Genomic DNA, 18,603 nt, shown 5'->3' on the forward strand with positions numbered 1-18,603 from the left:
GAACTTTCTTTTTAGGGTTTTGTTTCGCTTTCCCCCATCTTCTGTTTTCCCTTAAAAGTTATCTTAAAGTTTTGGACTTATAAATATCCCTCCTATATTACTGAATGTTTCTTTCCAACGGTACAATTTGACAGGTTGTCCGAGCCGTGACATTACAGAAGCGACACGAAGGGAAAAATGCAAAATGCCTACAACAAGTGAACGCACCATTTCACTCCACGCCGTAGGTGATTAGAGGACGCTGAACTATCAGGGCGACGCCGTTTTTGGACACTCCCCGCGGCCGGAGTACGCCGAGCTCTCAAGTCGGTCCCGGAGCTCCATTCAACAGTGCCGAGAGCCACGTTCAAGCTCCAAGACTCGAGTTTCCACTTGTAGGCAGCCCCGGAACGGAGCCGCTCCGGATTTGGACTGCAGTCATTTCTTCGCGGTGCTAGTTTTCTACGGAAAATTGGATTTGGGGAGAGAGGAAGCGACTTTGGAAGAGTTAACCGGTAAGTTGGCCATTTAGTTGTGATTTGGGGCTCGGGTTTGCCAACTCTTGTTGTGTTTTTTTTTTTTTGCTTTGTTCTGTTGCTGCAACTTTTGGACAGTTTTCCCAAACGTCGGCTTCACGACTCATTCATTCCTCTCCAATTCGCGGTGGATGGGGGGTTGGGGATTGCAGTCGAGTTTCTTTGTTTTTTTTTTTAATATGAATAAATTGGAATGTAGGAAGAGATTAGTGCTGTATTTCGCAGTGTCGTAGTAGTAGTTGTAGTTCTCCTTTTTGAGTTTTTCCGTCTCGAGTTAATTGGTTTCATCTGGCGTCTTAGCGTGTGGTGAGATGTCCCACTGAGGAGATGCAAATCCAACTTAAATCTTACCAACTTTGCACCGATTGTTGTCCTTGCCACTATTTGTGACATCTTGGAACTTTATACATGCGCAATTTCTGCACAGAGAAACGTATTGTTACTATTAAGTTGTTTTTTTAAACTCCTAAACGGATTTTAACGACTTCCTCTGATCAGTGGACAAACGAGGCACAGAAAAGGATTACTGATATCTTACTGTGGTTAAACTTTGAGGGCGATGTCATTGACCTCAGTTTTCAGAGGTCCTTTTTTTCAGTGTTTTGGAGTAAATCAACGGTCGTCTGTTGCATGCGTATGAAAAAAGAAGTAGCCACAGTACATAAAATTGTCTCAGATTACAGACTGGCTTCTAATTTTAATATTCATCCGTAAAACAGGGTGCCAGTAAAATATCAATGTTGTTGCTGGCTATGGTGATCGTTAATGGAAAGAATGCAAAAAGCATTTTGATTGGATTAAGCCAAATCACGAAGCCTGCTGTCTCACGAGATACTTTATTCTTTCCACAAAGAGAAATTATCTGTTGTCAAACAAAACTGCATTACTTGTTTCGGGGTCTTTCTGCTCCATTTCAAGTGTTGAGATTTTTAATCGGAAGTCAACGAAAATCTTGCTAGAATCTCACAAGACTTTTTTTTTATAAATATTATTCATGTTTTTCGTCTGTATGTCCATTGGCTTCGAACCCACCGCCCCCCCCCCCCTCCCAAAAAAATCAAATATGAACATTTTCCTTGTAGTTCATTGCAGTTCTTTAAAATTGAAATCATTTGGCTGTTCTCTGTTCTCGTTCCTTCATCAAAGGCGTTTGTGTTTTGACAACGCTTCAATAAACGTGCGTGAAGAACTTATCTTGAACACGAGTGGTCGAGGTGTGCGGTGATGACCAAAGTCCCTTAGCCGGGTTGTTGTGGAGAATAGTGTTTGTACTTGCCTTGCCGACCAGGCTATGCAGGTTGGCGTTGTGAGGCGTGTCTCATGGTCGCAGTGCTGCATCAACAAAAGGTACATGTGCATTCCCAAAAGGGGGCTGTGGGGAATTAGTATATGTGCCGAATTTACATCCATGTGGACATTTTTTATTTTTTGGGACCTTTTAACATGTTTTCACTAACAGAATACATCAAGCAAGAAGCCTAAAACGCATGGGGGAAGAAAAAAATTCAACAGAGACGTGAACACTTGACTTATGAGTATTTTTTTTTCAACTTCCAATCTTAAGAAACAATATTTTCTGATATTGATACCTTTCCCACATTACAATGCCATTAATCCATTCTAGCTGACCCAAAAGCCACCATTTTTTGGGGATTTAATAGTTCTGCATTGTCTAAAAAACGAGAATACAACTCAACGTTATTTATATAGCAGTTTAAAAAAAAACATCCATCCATTATCTGATAAACATAATCCATTTTTTAAAATGATCAAAAAAAGAAAAGTACCAGAGGGGCTCAGTCTACAAATTGTGTGAAGTTGAAAAAGAGAGAGGAAGAAGACCTGTAGTCTCCACCGATGAGTAGAATGGGCGCCAGGATGGCAGAAATAAAATCGTGTGATCTGCGCGCACGACGTCACTGCCGTTGGCTGCAGAAGCTGAAATTTGAATGAAAAGAAACTGGTTTCCAACGGCCGTTACTTCGCCCATTGGCAACATTGGTGGTGAAAATGAAGTGCTTGTTATAAACTGTCGTTATTGTGGTATTTCCTTGTTGGATGTGTGCACGTAAGGGGGCGTGGTCAAGCGACATGAATGTCGCCCGATTTTGCGGCGAAAGACGCTGTGTCCCATGCTACGGACTCATGACCCCTGGCCCGGTCCAAAACACAGAACGACACCTCCCACCTTCAGTGGAGTGGCGAGCCATCTCATCTCACTCGTAACTCCAATTTAGGTTGCAATTCAACGCAAAAAAAATTTTTTTTAAATTGATCGACAGCTCTTAACTCGCCAGAATAATTTGAATTCCTCATTCTTCCACTGGCTGACATGGGTTTTCATATTTGCGTGCGGGGCGTCGCTGCCAGATGAAACCCACCTAGTGGCCTTCTGCTGATCCTACTCATGCAAAGCAGTCTGGGGAGCATTTCAGGTGTGTTTGTGCGCTCATACAGTGAGAGAGTGCAAACCTTGGAGTGTGCTTTCACTCTTCACTTTTACAGTGAACGCCGCAAGTCAACCGAGACGCATGTCGACTTCAGATTGTGTTCATTTGTTTATCGTATATATTTTTTTTTTCGTGAAGCCATTATTTTAGGAACGTGCCCTAAAGCGGGGGTGTCAAACAAAATTTTTGTCATGGGCCTGATTTTAGCTTGTTTCCCTTGGAAGGCCATTTTGGCTGAAACCATATAAAAAAAAAAAGTCAAGAGGAACGGTTTATTCAGCAATTATTTGAGTTGCTGTTATCAGTGCTTTGGTAACAAGAAAATGCATTTTCTTTAAAAAAAAAAAAAAAAATTGGTACAGATTTTTGCAAGCATCATGAAATTTGATTTGCTTTCGCGGGCCCCATAAAATGATGTGACGGGACAGTGCTGGGCCCCCCAGCCTTAAGTTTGACACCTATGCCCTAAAGGTTTCAGATGCAATAAACCTGATCTCACCAGTGTGTGTTTGTGGTATAATCATATTGAAAAAAAAAAAAAAAAGCTTTGGCTTTTTCAAAGGGCGACAGGCAGGACAAAGAAGGACCGTGACAATGGCCCCCGCTTCCTCTTGGCTTCTTTTATGTCATGGAACAAATCAAACGATAGTTCCCATCGTTCACCTGCTCTCGCTTTTTTTTTTTTTTGCATCATTATTATTATTATAATTGAGCCCATTTATTAAATTGCCATCTAGAGAAACGGAAATATTGAGTGGTAATATTTGCACACCTTGAACACTTAATTTGGTCATGTCAACAATCACAGTATGAAACTTTAAATTCAGAACATGTTTTTTTTTTTTAATTTAATTTAACCATGAAATGCCAGATGTCCGAAGTGGTTTGTCGCAAGCTCCATCAAGCGTGTTCGTGTACAAACTTTCACGCAGAAATCCAATGCACTGGTGTTGATGATTCAAGATTCCAGGTCACTTTTCCAGGCAGTAGCTTGCCGTGTGTCGGTCGCTTCAAAGCTCGGTCCTCTTGTGTCCTCTGCCACACCCATGACGTGCTTCTGCTGCTGCTCTTTCTCCTCCTTCTCCATTCAGGAGTGTTTAAATGTCTCCCCAAGCTGTGATGTTGTGACTCAACTGCCATGGCAAGACCAACTCGGTCTGCCGTTGCATTTGAGACTCCCTTTTTTTAAGCATTTTTACTTGGACACAGATGCCGCTGTGTTCACGCAACCCCTCCAGGGTTAAAACGCTGTCTGAATTACAAGCCCAACTAATTAAATTGCCGCAACTTCTATTGACTATTGTGATTAGCTCAAGTCAAAAAACGGTTACCAAACCCTGCCAAGCTCCACGAGCGTTCAAATATAAGAAAACGGCACTCTGGGGTGGGGCGGGTACCAAAAGAGGATCGTCTGTGACCAGAATTCTGTGGTAAACAAAATAAAAGGTGGCAGTTAAGTCGTGCGCCTGTAAATAATAAATGCACATTTAATGGCGTTTTCTCCATGTTGCCCTCGCAAGATTTGATCCGACGGCGCTATCTGGGTCACAGAGCGCGTCTCGTATAATAACCCTTGTGAAATCTCAGGCCCGGTGCTCATCCATCGGTATCAGATTTTCACCGATTAAAATCTGTATTATGTAAAGCAGTTTGAAATTGGACCTTTGTGATCCGTACAATGTACACGTGAGATAAAATTCGGCAGACAGGTGAGTCGCTTAAGTGTTGTTATTTGAGCCTGCCGAGAGACTCCACGTTGGGCGAAAGGGGATTGTATCCAGGAGGTGCAAGGAAAGTGTTCTTGGGAGTGAGAAGTCATCAAATAGCTTTGTTGCGCTGTCGACTCATTTCCCAGAAAGGCGAAGTTTGCCAGATCGCGGACGAGCTGCCTGTCGGAAGTTTGCTGTCAAACAAAACCTAACATAAAGCACGCGGTGTATTTAAAGCAACCAAGTAGCTTTTCCCGATACAAAAGTCGGCTAGCTTAACTCCAACACGTACAGCGAAGCCCCGTAATCGGATGGGCTAAGGAAACTAGCATTGATGTCGCAACGTATTTGAACAGCAACTATTCAGCAACACGTAGAGACAGAAAATATACAAGGAGTCACAGGCATAAATTCTTTATCCTCTGCCAAAAGGGACTAATCCTACTGAGGTGTTTTGACCGCCGTCTTCCTTCCTATCCATTCATTTATTCATTCATTCATCTTCCGAGCGGCTTGATCCTCACTAGGGTCGCGGGGGGTGCTGGAGCCTATCCCAGCTGTCTTCGGGCAGTAGGCGGGGGACACCCTGAATCGGTTGCCAGCCAATCGCAGGGCACACAGAAACAAACAACCATTCGCACTCACACTCACACCCAGGGACAATTTAGAGTGTTCAATCAGCCTGCCACGCATGTTTTTGGAATGTGGGAGGAAACCGGAGCACCCGGAGAAAACCCACGCAGGCCCGGGGAGAACATGCAAACTCCACACAGGGAGGCCGGAGCAGGAATCGAACCCGGTACCTCTGCACTGTGAAGTCGACGTGCTAACCACTGGACTACCGGGCCGCCTAATAATTATCCATCCATCCATTTTCTGGACCGCTTAATCCTCACTAGGGTCGCGGGGGGTGCTGGAGCCTATCCCAGCCGTCTTCGGGCAGTAGGCGGGGGACACCCTGAATCGGTTGCCAGCCAATCGCAGGGCACACGGAGACGAACAACCATCCACGCTCACATTCACACCTAGGGACAATTTAGAGCGTCCAATCAGCCTACCATGCATGTTTTTCTGGAATGTGGGAGGAAACCGGAGCACCCGGAGAAAACCCACGCAGGCCCGGGGAGAACATGCAAACTCCACACAGGGAGGCCGGAGCTGGAATCGAACCCGGTACCTCTGCACTGTCAAGCCGACGTGCTAACCACTGGACTACCGGGCCGCCTCATCAATTGCTTGTTTTTTATAAATGATGCCGTTGTGTTTCTTTACAACAATGGTTTTTGGCTGGCTAAAGCCGAGGCTCTTCTTTCCGGACTAATAATATTCAGCCCTGGAGGGAAACAGAAGCCAGGGAAAAAGTGAAGAGGAAGTTTACACGGAGCCAATTTTTTTTTTTTTTAGCTCTTCCAAGAACTCGGGCTGTCTCGAAGTTGTTTGACAGCCCGGACAGAGTTATGTGTTGGAAACTCTTGAGGGTTTTTCTTCAAAGCATCGTGTAATCTGGTCTGAGTCATTTCATTACCTGCACTGGATGCTTTTGTCTTCCGAGTTTGCATCCCAACCCTCCTGAGTGTCATTTGAATGTGAAGGCCTCTTAAATTACTCTCCAACCGCTACCGTTTCTGGTGTTTCGAGGGAGAAGCATACCGCAAACATGGGAATGGGTCGACTTGCTACGCTCAACCGTCGGTCGTTGCAAAGAGACTTTTTGTATGGTCCGAGGGGTGAACAGTCGTTGACTACCCGGCCTCAAAAGGTTGTCCTTGTACGTGAGGTCGGTCACAGCGGCGAACATTGCGTCGCCGTTGAGCAAAGCCCCGCAAACGGGGCCATGAATGTATGCTAGGCCCCTCTTTTCTCCTGTCCTATAGCAATGGGATTAGCGTCCCAAAAGGCATTCGAGGGCAGCGCGGGACTGAAAAGTGCCAGCCCCAGCATTGTCTTTGTGCGGGCGCTCGCCAGCTCAGATCTTTTACCGGCCGTGTGGCGAAGCCAGCGGACGGGTGAGAAAATGTGGGAATCCTGCGCGATTTTTTGATTTATAAAACACGTCTGAGTAACCGCCCAGAGGTCAAGCGTCAAGTCAGTCGGTATAGACCGTATTCCTTCTTCATCGATTGTTGACCAATCCAGTGTTGATTTTTTTTCTGGCAAATTTAACAATTTAGCATTCTGATTGAGGTTTTGAAGAATACTTCTAAAAAAAAAAGCAGAAATCAACGGCCACTAACCTGACGTGGCCACCTCCTTCCAGGTCACTGCACAGCACGTTTGGCAAATGCTCAATCTTTTATTTATTTTTTGTCTCCAGGGCGAAACCAGCAGCCAAAATGGAGGTGAAAACGTCACTTCTAGACAACATGATTGGGGTGGGTGACATGGTCCTCCTGGAACCTTTGTCGGAAGACTCCTTCCTCGAGAACCTGAGAAAGCGCTTTGACCACAATGAGATCTACGTAAGTAATGTATTTCGTTTTGCATATGGATGAAGTTTTCAGTCTTCAGGCATGTTAAAGTCCTCATAAAAGGAAAGTTGTCTTCAAAATCTGATACACCAGCGAGAAGAGTGACGGCCCACACACTGGCTGTCAATTTAGACTTTTTGCCCACCAAAAAATAACCTCTTTTCTTACGACTCTGTCATTCTTTGTCCGCACACTCATGGTGGACAACGAGGCGCTCCAACGTGGCCACGACAAAACCCTATCTAAAGGAAATATGCATTGTCAGTGTAATGGTGATTGGATGTTTTTATTAATCTTCCGAGCCGCTTGATCCTCACTAGGGTCGCGGGGGGGTGCTGGAGCCTATCCCAGCTGTCTCCGGGCAGTAGGCGGGGTACACCCTGAATCGGTTGCCAGCCAATCGCAGGGCACACAGAGACAACCATCCGCACACACTCACACCTAGGGACAATTTAGAGTGTTCAATCAGCCTGCCGCGCATGTTTTTGGAACGTGGGAGGAAACCGAAGCACCCGGAGAAAACCCACGCAGGCCCGGGGAGAACATGCAAACTCCACACAGGGAGGCCGGAGCAGGAATCGAACCCGGTACCTCTGCACTGTGAAGCCGACGTGCCAGCCACTGGACTACCGGGCCGCCCTGGATGTTTTTAAGCACCTAAATTCAATATCAGTGTCTAGACGGTGATGTCGGAATTCATTTTTCCAGGTCTTTACATTTGAGTTTGCGATTTCCATGCTTCCCTCCTGCGTTTGTCTGCCTTCACGGTATGTGAAAGTGGCTGGCTTTCTATAGGCAAAGCCTTGACTGGACTATTTTTATGTCTCATAATGGGGGCCCGAGCTTCATGCTCAGACTGTCTGGCTGGCTGCTCGAGACATCAGCTGTGATGATTCCACCTCCACTCTGGGTTGCCGTTGGCTCCCGGTGCCCGAGGGATAATGTCAACTCATGCAGCAATGATAGCAAGCGCGCACTCGAGATTTTCTTAAGACGTAGCTCACGTCCCACAGGAGCGGTTGGGATGGTGTTTTTTATCTTCTTGTATGTCGTGCTCTGTAATTATAATCTCTGGGCTTCTAATTTTCGAAATGAAGACTTCAACCTTACAGCGTTTTTAATCGCGTAGTAATGTAAAGATTTACTTTTTTTTTTTAAAGTGCCTTTTCAAAAGCAATGACTCGTAGAAATCACAGCCAACGTTCTTTCAATAAATCTCAATGACATTAGAGAATTGTACTTGCCGATTGGAGGGGGAAAAAAAATGGCAATATTGCTTCGACTGCAAGGCACCAAAAGCAACTGGCTTATTTTAAAATGTCATTATTGGAAAATATATCAAGGAGTTGCCTTTGGCGTTTCTCCTTCATGTGATTTGTAACGCTGTGAGACTTGATTCTTTTGAAATAAAGAAGAGGGTTGCGCATGGTCATTTACAAGTTTTCCGATCGAACAAATTAAAATTTTTAGACTGCGCAGGTGTTGAAAGGAGGTCGCTGACTCCTTGGATTCGATTTCATTTCTTCATTCTTGTCCTTCCTTCAATAGTCTTAACACGTTTGTTTATCCATCCATCCATTTTCTGAACCGCTTGATCCTCACTAGGGTCGCGGGGGGTGCTGGAGCCTATCCCAGCCGTCTTTGGGCAGTAGGCGGGGGACACCCTGAATCGGTTGCCAGCCAATCGCAGGGCACACAGAGACGAACAACCATCCACGCTCACACTCGCACCTAGGGACAATTTAGAGCGTCCAATCAGCCTACCATGCATGTTTTTTGGAATGTGGGAGGAAACCGGAGCACCCGGAGAAAACTCACGCAGGCCCGGGGAGAACATGCAAACTCCACACAGGGAGGCCGGAGCTGGAATCGAACCCGGTACCTCTGCACTGTGAAGCCCACGTGCTAACCACTGGACTACCGGGCCGCCCCGTTTGTTTATCCATTTATTTATTTATTTCCAGACTAATATTGAATTTTATTTATTTTTTTTTAGCGTGAAACAAACGCAAGCCTCGCTCTTGTGCCGTGTTATTAATTTATTTTTTGGTCATCAGAAACCCACGGCAGCACATGACGATGTTTAGCTTGCAGTCAATTATGGACTTTTGTAGCGGCCCTCCCCACTCGCGAAAAGGCCAAAAGCTCCCTCCTGTGTTGCTCTTGAACGAGAGGCCGTGGGAGGTTGTTGCCACAGGCAAGGCTGCGCTCCGCTCCTTTTGGAGTGGATTACGCAACAAACCATTACCATGGACAGCAGAGAGAATGTTTCTGCTTGATGTGTGAAAGTGCTATCCAGGCACTGTTTTTGAGCGTAGGCGTCGATGGCTGCTTATGCTCTCTGCGAGCTGAAGTGTTAGATTTTGTTCGGACGTGGTGTCAACGTTACGTAAAGAGTGGTTTGTTTTGTTTTGGCGTGATGGAAAACGGAGAAAAGTTGGGAGTTTTACAGTAGGATTCTGTTTGCCGGACTTGAATAAAGTGTAGTTGCACATCCACAACAGTAGGTGGCAGTGGCGCACTCAACACATAAATAAATTTATTTCTTTTGTTTTATGCGTTTTTAATAAGGTTACAATCTGAATCTATTGACAGTCGCAGGGCGGAACGGTTTTCCTCTTATATTGGCAAACGCACTGCAGTAAATGAGTTCACGACAACTCCATAACAATTGTTTTGAGTGTCAAAACCAGCTCAGACCGTCAGGGTGCAAATGCGTAAAACCTTTCGATGGCATTACGCTGACCGTAGTTTGTTTTTGCGTTCATTATATAGCGGTCAACCGTGACACACTTTCTCCAAGTCCGCATTGCACCGATGCGTCAACAATATACTCGCGAGGAGAAAGAAAACATGACAGCCACAAGCAGATGATTTTTCAAACTTGAAGGTGTGTACAAAGTGTCATAATTGGTTTTCCCGGGCGCTGCCGCATCAGACTCCTCAACATTCTGAGGTTTTGCCCCGCCCCACAGATTCCCGTTTGTGTTCGGTTTCACTCCAGGCATTGCACGCCTCAACACTGTATTAGCGATCCCCAGCTGAGCAAAGCTGAGGCAAGCAGAATTCCTCACATTGTTGTTCAACAATCAGGTTTCAAATGGACTTGGCTTTGTTTTTGTATGTTCGTTTTTTTTTAGCTCCACCTGCTGTTAGTGCAGTAGAATGAAGACCATTGCAAGTTCATTCACGAGCCGTTCACTCCTTTCTTCCCCCGCAGACTTACATTGGCAGTGTGGTCATCTCCGTGAACCCCTACAGGTCGCTGCCCATCTACAGCCCTGAGAAAGTGGAAGAGTATCGCAACAGAAACTTCTACGAACTTAGTCCACACATGTGAGTCTCCATCCAAGCTTTATTTGTATATTTATACAATATTGATTTGTGTGGGTGTGTTTCTTTGTAATATTTTGTGTTGTGGTTCTAAAGAAAAATACAAAAAAAAAAAAGTGAGCAACTTTTTCCATTTTATTTTTTTAAACGACATACGTGACCTGCGATTGACCGACCGACATGGACATGTTGCGTCATGTCCATGTCCCAAGTCAGCCGCGGCCCACTTCATCCGCTGACCCTGAAAATGGATAAGCGGATGGTGGAGTTCAGCTCTATCTGTTGGCAAAAGCGAGTGCGCTGTGCACATCTCTGTAAAGATTATCAAAGTGCACTCTGTGACGAATGGAGGGGTGGGGGGGGGGGGGGGGGGGGGGGGTTGGCGAGGGGATCAGAAGGGCACTTGCTCTTGTAGTCTCGAGTCAGACTGGAGCTCCCCTGGCCATTCAGCTCTTTGGCTGACCATCTGTCCAAAAAACGACGTTACGTCAGCGTTTGCCGCGAAGCTGCCAAGACGGAACAAAGGCCAAGCCTCGTCAATTAGCCCGCTCTGTCTTTTGGTTGTCAAGAGACCCAATGGAAGTGGGGAGAGGAATACCATTGTCCCAGAAGAGACGCGTGCTAAGCAGACAAAAGCAAGAGTTTGTTTCATCGTTAGCACGTTTATAAAGAAAATAGAAAAGCGGCCACAAATGTGCTCCAAGGTGTTTTTTTTTTTATACTTGATGTTGTATAAACAATACCCACAAAAAAAAGAGAGAAATTCCACAACGGGTACTCTGTTGAGTGCAGAGGCCTAATCATTTTGATACGAGCCAAGTATGCCGTCTCCATTGCGATCAAAAATTTCAGCAATTTGTTCTTTGGTTTTTTTTTTGTCTTTGATTTGTCCTTGATTTTACTGTTTGGTGCTTTCCACCGCCTTTATTACCGATTCGTCTTACTGTTTATTGTGTTTGTTAAATCGCTCCATGTACAGCAATTTGTATGCAGCGATGGCTGTTCGAAAGTGCTCGAGAAATACTCTTGACTTGACTTGACTTTGATAAAATCGAAGCCACTGGTGATGGGAATCGAAAAGAGCTTCTTGATGAGAACCGGCTCCCCGTCATGCGATTCCGAGGAACAGTTAGTTTGGTTGCCGGATGATTGGGTTGAAGATGTCAAACGCAAGACGTGTGTGTATCTTGCCTCGTCGAAGCTCGTGGGACGCAAGGTGCCGTCGATGTATGAAAGGCGGCTCTGCAAAACGCCAATCAAATGAAGATGCTTTCACGATGCGACACGAATTGATCTTAATCCTCAAGTGGGACCATCTGGGAGGAGCTTTAGGGCCTTGTGTTGATCTACTCGACCTCGTGTTGCGTTCGCAGTAAAGTCATCATGCATATCCAACGTTATTATTTTTATTTTTATTTTTTGTCATTCCATGTCATATTAAAAGATCAACAAAAGGGGGAATTCCAAGCGGAATTCTTGTTTGTAGCCGAATCGGAAGGATTTTGATTGCTCATGAATGCCACGTAAAAGCTGCTTTCACTTCGAGGGAATACTGTACATGTCAAAGCTTGAATTGATCAGAAACAATGTCGGCATGCCCCCCGCGCCCCTCCTGTCGGTACATGTCGGTTGACACCTTAGTGGCGGACAGAAATGCCTTAAAGAACAAATAAGTTTTGCTTTCTTTTCATATAACGCACCTGCGCTCGAAAGGGAAATATCACTTGCATGTCAACCAGCAACACCTTTTTTGGGGGGGGGGTGGAATGGTCCCATCACAGCTGTTTTACAATCAACTCAAATGTGGTTGCAAATTCTAATCGTCAAGTTAATGAGCATTCCCGACAGGTGCAGGCTTTCCTCTCCTAAGCGTGAAAAGTAAAACCTTATAGGTGACGTCACGAGTACCCCATTTGGCCACGCGCTTCCTCACCGCCGCTTGCCTGGAGACAGATTGCGAAGTACGGCTTTGTGGTCTCTGGGGGGGTGGGATCCTATTTTCCAAATGCTCGGTGACGTATTGAAATCCCCAATGCTCAATTGCATCACGTTGGACTAAAAGGCCATTGGGCCAAAGTCTGCTTGTGGGATATGTCGGGGCTTTCCGCTGTTGTGTCACTTGGCATGTTTGCGGATGAGCATCCTCCCGAAATTTAAGAAAAAAAAAAAGTAACATGTAAAAAAGAAAAACACTGACATTTCTTGTTGGAGTAGGTTCCTCCTCTAGAATATTTCAACTCATCTGAACAAATATGCGAATAAGCATATAGTGAAACGGATTTGGTACACCGGTGTCAAATTTCAGGTCGTCTTTGTCACGGGGGGCACCCTTGGCAGTCCTTCGGGCATCTTGCCAAGAATTTGGGACACATTTGAAGACTCAACTCGGCTGTATTTGTCGAGCGCTTGAAAACAACCAGGCTGCATAGAAAGTGCTGCACGTGGAGCTGAAATAATTCCTACAACAATAAATGAGTAACAAAGAGGGTAGAAAACGCAAAAACGGTCAAAATAAAAAATCAAGTCTCGTGCCGAGTTTAAAAGCCAGAAAATAAAAAAATAAAAATAAAAATATATATTTTTTATTTTTATTTATATAATAATAAAAATAGTTTTCGGTCCCTCTTATATTGTCTGGTCCGCAGACCTGAAGGACCGATTAGGGGTAGAGGAGCTCTGAGAGGTCAAGTGGGGCGGCGAAGCCATATCAACGTTTGAAAACAAATAGGATCTTAAAAACAACGCTAAAAGGGACCGAGAACCAGTGACGGGATGCCAGAATAGGAGGTTATGTGCTCCCTCCTACGAGTACCCGTCAAGAGGTGAGCAGCAGCATTCCGGATCATCTGGAGACGATTGACAAATTCAGACGGCAGCAACCGCATCCCCGTTTTGTTGCCACGCTCTTGCATGCGATGTTCACCGTGCGAATTTATGGCTTGGGTGAACTTGAATCATTTACTGATTAATGACACCACACCTTGGTTTGCATTTCGCTGCTCGCCATAGCCAAATGGTTGTAAATATATATGGCTTTTGTCACTGCATTATTGCTTATTCCTCCTGGACTTTGTACCAAAAGCTTTTCCTGCCAACGTTGACCAGGAAATTGTGCAGATGAATAAGTTCGCGCACTCATTTCAATGTATATTAAAGGAAAAATGCCCCCGACCACAAGCTCTCTGTAATTGACGGGCGATCAGTCCCGGGCGCGGTCCGCCTCGACCAGCACCAGAAGTGGATATAAATGCTCCTGCTTATAAATATGCCAATCTTTGACTTTCTGCATTCAACGTTGATCATTTTCACACCGCTTCCTCTGTCGTGATCAACGGTTTCAGCAGGCTTACGTAATCGCCGCTGCAGCAGCAAACCTGTTTGTCGGTCGCACTTTCTGAAATTTTGACTCGGGTGGGTAGCTTGTGTCGGCGTGATGGTGAGCTCGGCAAACCCACAGAGGAGCGATCGCAAAAAGAGTACGCTTTCTCACTCGCAACTCGTGGAAGAAACGCAATGGATGGGCGGGGGGTGGAGAAGCGGCAGTATAACAGGCTAAAATCCACATGTCAGAGGGTGAGGCATCCTGTAACGGTGTCCTGGAGTTGCTCACAAGCTGATCAAGAAACAGATGGAACGCACTGCTGCTGTTTTGCGTTGCTGTCAGGAGAGCCCATGCGGAGTCATGCTCGGCTGGCACGTGATTGGTCAAATTACCCCAAACAAGCTGTTAAACAGATTTGGCGCTGATTATTAACGTGAAGAGGACTCAATAGCCCGTGGAAATTTGGCCATATGTAGAAGAGCGGCTCTTTTGTTCAGATTTCGAGACGTAGGAACGAGGCCGGCGCTAAACCGCCGCCGCCGTCGCTAAACCGCCGTCGCTAAACCGCCGTCGAGTTGCTGTCCGGCTTGCAATCGGCTACTACGCTCGATTGAATGCTATCTGGACGGAATGTATCCTGATTTCTCAGATAATAAAATAGTTCCTCTTTGTGTCCTGCTGTTGCATCATGAAATCTGGAGGAAGTCTCGAGTCACTAAATAAAGGCGCATTCAGGTAATGGGGGGGGGGGGTTGTGTAAAGTAGGCCCCAGACGTTTAGCGTGAGCCTGTTATTTGGTTGCATTTAGTTTTGCATTAGTCGTAATTGACGATAGTGCCGCCCGACTAAAATGTTGAGACGAGGCGCTTGATTCCATCCGATTGTTTTGCCTCCCTGGGCGGCCCGGTAGTCCAGTGGTTAGCACGTGGGCTTCACAGTGCAGAGGTACCGGGTTCAATTCCAGCTCCGGCCTCCCTGTGTGGAGTTTGCATGTTCTCCCCGGGCCTGCGTGGGTTTTCTCCGGGTGCTCCGGTTTCCTCCCACATTCCAAAAACATGCGTGGCAGGCTGATTGAACACTCTAAATTGTCCCTAGGTGTGAGTGTGAGCGTGGATGGTTGTTCGTCTCTGTGTGCCCTGCGATTGGCTGGCAACCGATTCAGGGTGTCCCCCGCCTAATGGCTGGGATGGGCTCCAGCACCCCCCGCGACCCTAGTGTGGATCAAGCGGTACGGAAGATGAATGAATGAATGAATGTTTTGCCTCCCGTGGAGTTTCATTTAAACGTGAATCAAAGATTGCAACCGTAGCCCGAGTGCGTTATCTAATATTCGATAAACATTGGTTTTCCTCCCCCCGTTAATATGCTAGCGTAATTCAAAGTCGGTAGTTGAAGAAGTAGGTCATCAACTCGCACGTTATAAATCTAGCCCGAGTTTGATGTCCTTTTTTTTTTTTTTTAAACGAAGCAGCAGTTTGAAAGGCCCCCCCCCCCCCCCCGGCTATTTGTCATCGTGTCATCACGAGCGGCCAAGGACATTTGCTCAAGTGGGCGCAACGAGACATTGAGAGCGGCACCAATGGAAGAATTTCCCCCAATCTGACAAGCCTGCGGCATCTGGGATTATAAAATCAAGTCTTGAGCCCCCCCCCCCCCCCTCCCTCGTTTTCCATTTCCCTGCCTGTGGCTTTGTGAATGTGGCTACGTACCCCCCCCCTCCACCACACACACACACACACACTCCCACCAGCTCCAAGTATATTGCATAGCCAGGACGTGAGGTTTCATCCATGTGCTTTATTACTCGATAAAATCTCATGACTCAGATTTTCAGTCACATTCAGTAAACTCGGCAGTCATTTTTCATCTCGACTTTTTTTTTTTTTTGGGGGGGGGGGGTTTATGTGCAAAATCTCTCCGCCCCGAGTAAATGTGCAGTTCTCCACCACATCCCCACCCACAAGTTTTCGTGTATGTCCCAGGACGTGTTAGCAGAACCACACATGTCGAATCAAGTAAGGAGCCCCCACTAGTCGAATCACAACTGCACGTGTGTCTTTGACGCCGTTTCGTAGCCTGTTGATCTTCCACCTGTTTTACGCCGACACAATGTCATCACATCTGGGCCGCATGTGTTCGAACCCGGCATTTTCTGCGTCTCGCCTGACCGCCCACCCCAGCTGCGCTTCCCACCGTCTCTTCTCGCACGCGTGGGTGTGCTTGTGTGTTTTTAGGCTTAGTTCGATCAGCCGCTCGGTCCACCTGGCCTTTCGGAAGGAGTTGTTTTGCAGCAAGGGGCCAGGCGGATTTCCTGCCTGGCAGGGAAGCCTTGATCGCTCGGAAATCACGGGCTTCTCTCCTGATGCCGACTCAAAATAGAAAACCGCTAGCATGTAGCAACGTCCCGTGTAGTGCTAGTCCAAAAAGGTTTATTCATTCGTTCATTCATCTTCCGAGTCGCTTGATCCTCACTAGGGTCGCGGGGGGTGCTGGAGCCTATCCCAGCTGTCTCCGGGCAGTAGGCGGGGGACACCCTGAATCGATTTAGAGTGTTCCATCAGCCTGCCACGCATATTTTTGGAATGTGGGAGGAAACCGGAGCACCCGGAGAAAACCCACGCAGGCCCGGGGAGAACATGCAAACTCCACACAGGGAGGCCGGAGCTGGAATCGAACCCGGTACCTCTGCACTGTGAAGCCCACGTGCTAACCACTGGACTACCAGGCCACCCCCCCAAAAAGGTTTATTACACTCGAAATTAAACGAATAATTTGAGTGTTAATGTCCACGGCTGACGTCCATGAGAAGCACTTTAGCCTCGCCCTGAACGCAGTTTGCAAAAGAGAGTCCGACAAAGGCGATTGCCAGAGCCCTGCTTTCCTGCTCACCAGGAGTTGAGTTGAGAGCGAACCGAACTATTTTCATAGCGCTGATGTCATGCACTTGTGGGGTTTTTTTTGCTCACCGCTGCCACGTGTAAAATCCAAATTATAGCCCCCGTAGTCTGACGCGAAGGGGGAAGCGCCGAGCCCATCTTCCGCTCTCGGGCCTGGTCCCCGTTCGGAGAGTGCCTTGTTCGCTTCGATGTTGACCGATTGTTTAAAACTACCTCTAGTTACTGAGAACCCCCCCCCCCCACCCCCGCCTGCGCATGTACTGTGAAGCAAGTTGAAATTTCACGTGTTAGTCAAGCGACTGTAATCATGGTAGCTCAATGCAACTGCGCATGGAATCTTGGCTGGCCGTGACTCACTTGGAAAAGTCCCTGGCAATGGGACCCCCCACCCTCCCCGTCTCTCTGGTACCCTCATCCCTTCGGCCCCCGGTTCTCCCCCTTGGGCAAAGGATAATTTTATGATGGTTTGCTCATTGTCGGGATCAAGTCAGGCGACAGAAGGCTTTTCACAAAGAAGACATCTGCCGCACTGCGTTGGCCTTTTCAGTTGCGGCCCAAAGTCCGAGCAAAAGTGCAAACTGATGAGCTCAGAAAGGGAGAGATTTGACTTTGTACACCCCCCCAAGTGTCACGAGTCTCGGTAAATTAGTTTGCGCCATTATGGTCGACAAAGTGGATTTCCAATACGTCGATTAGCCGTCCATTTTTTTTTTTTTTTTGACACTTTGTTTGGGTTTTGTTTGGATGGGATGCATCCTTTGAAGCGTGTCAGGCAGGTTAAACCCAGCTGGCCAGAGCCAAATGTCAAAGTAATCCCCAACAAATTGATGACACGGTTTTCTCGCTGCGAGTGGTCAAAGACTTACAACCCATCACCCCCCCCCCCCCCCCCCCCCCGACCCAAAAAAAAGCCACCATACATCCAGCCATGATGGCAAACTTCATGGTGACTTGAAGAATACTACATGAGTGCGGGCTTGGATTATAGCCAGGGTTGGTTCGGGTGGGGGGGGGGGGGGGGTCGCCGTCCATCTTGACTCTTGAAATTGGGCGCTGAAACGCAAATCACAACATTGTGTGCTGTAAAGGGTGCCGAAGGAAAAACAGCTTTTGTCGTGAGGACGTTTCCACATTTTCCATGTTTAGCTGAATTTGTGAATGAAGCCATCGTACGCAGTTTTGTAGGTTGAAAAGCAACCGGAAAAGGGGAACAAATGACAAAATTCCGATTTTTTTTTTTTTTTTTTTTTTTTAATTTTTTTTATTAACCCCCCCCCCCAACCCACCCCTACCAATTCCCCAATATGTCCAATAATAGTTCCGGAAAACAAAGTTGGCTTTTCATTTTTCTCTGTTTGGGTTGGATTTGAGCGTGCCAATGTTTGAATAATTTCAACGGCCGCACAATTAGAAGTTCACATCCACATGTTGGATTTCTCATCGGGATTAAAACCAGTTGTGACTTCAACACTGCCCTGCCTGAAGCGGCCGTGCCGCCGTTAAATTTTCAAGATCAATCTGGGAATTATTAGCGAGTGCTGAACTTTAAACGCAGCCTCTGCAATGCAGCTAAATAAAGCAACAGGTCTGCCTTACAGATGTGACCAAAGTCTGCAATTTACTCGCACGCTTATTGATGAGCTTGGACGCCGTTGCGCCTGACTCGGCACTCTTGACATTTCCCTCGACCTCTTTGACTTTTCACCTTCCCAGAAAGTTGAGAGATTTAAGATTTTACTCGATGTCGGACAAAATCCAGACACGAATAATAATAAGGGGCGGCCTGGTAAGTCCAGTGGTTAGCACGTGGGCTTCACAGTGCAGAGGTACCGGGTTCGATTCCAGCTCCGGCCTCCCTGTGTGGAGTTTGCATGTTCTCCCAGGGCCTGCGTGGGTTTTCTCCGGGTGC

The 18,603-nt window shown here is 46.7% G+C and overlaps 1 protein-coding gene across 4 annotated transcripts in view; it reads left to right on the forward strand.

Annotated features, from left to right (window-relative positions):
- The first annotated feature begins 207 nt into the window (after positions 1-207).
- The window catches only part of myo1b (myosin IB), a 49,428-nt gene continuing 31,032 nt past the window's right edge, over positions 208-18,603 (forward strand). For 3 of the 4 annotated variants that reach the window (XM_052082663.1, XM_052082664.1, XM_052082665.1), the window contains exons 1-2: positions 6,989-7,133; positions 10,363-10,478. In XM_052082663.1, the coding sequence (XP_051938623.1) occupies positions 7,008-7,133; positions 10,363-10,478 (242 nt within the window). In that variant the 5' untranslated portion in view covers positions 6,989-7,007. Of the gene's footprint in view, positions 495-6,988; positions 7,134-10,362; positions 10,479-18,603 lie in introns of those variants that run through there. The other variant, XM_052082662.1, reaches the window with a different exon arrangement.

This window comes from Hippocampus zosterae, chromosome 12 (genome assembly GCF_025434085.1).
Source record: "Hippocampus zosterae strain Florida chromosome 12, ASM2543408v3, whole genome shotgun sequence".
Lineage (NCBI taxonomy): Eukaryota > Metazoa > Chordata > Actinopteri > Syngnathiformes > Syngnathidae > Hippocampus > Hippocampus zosterae.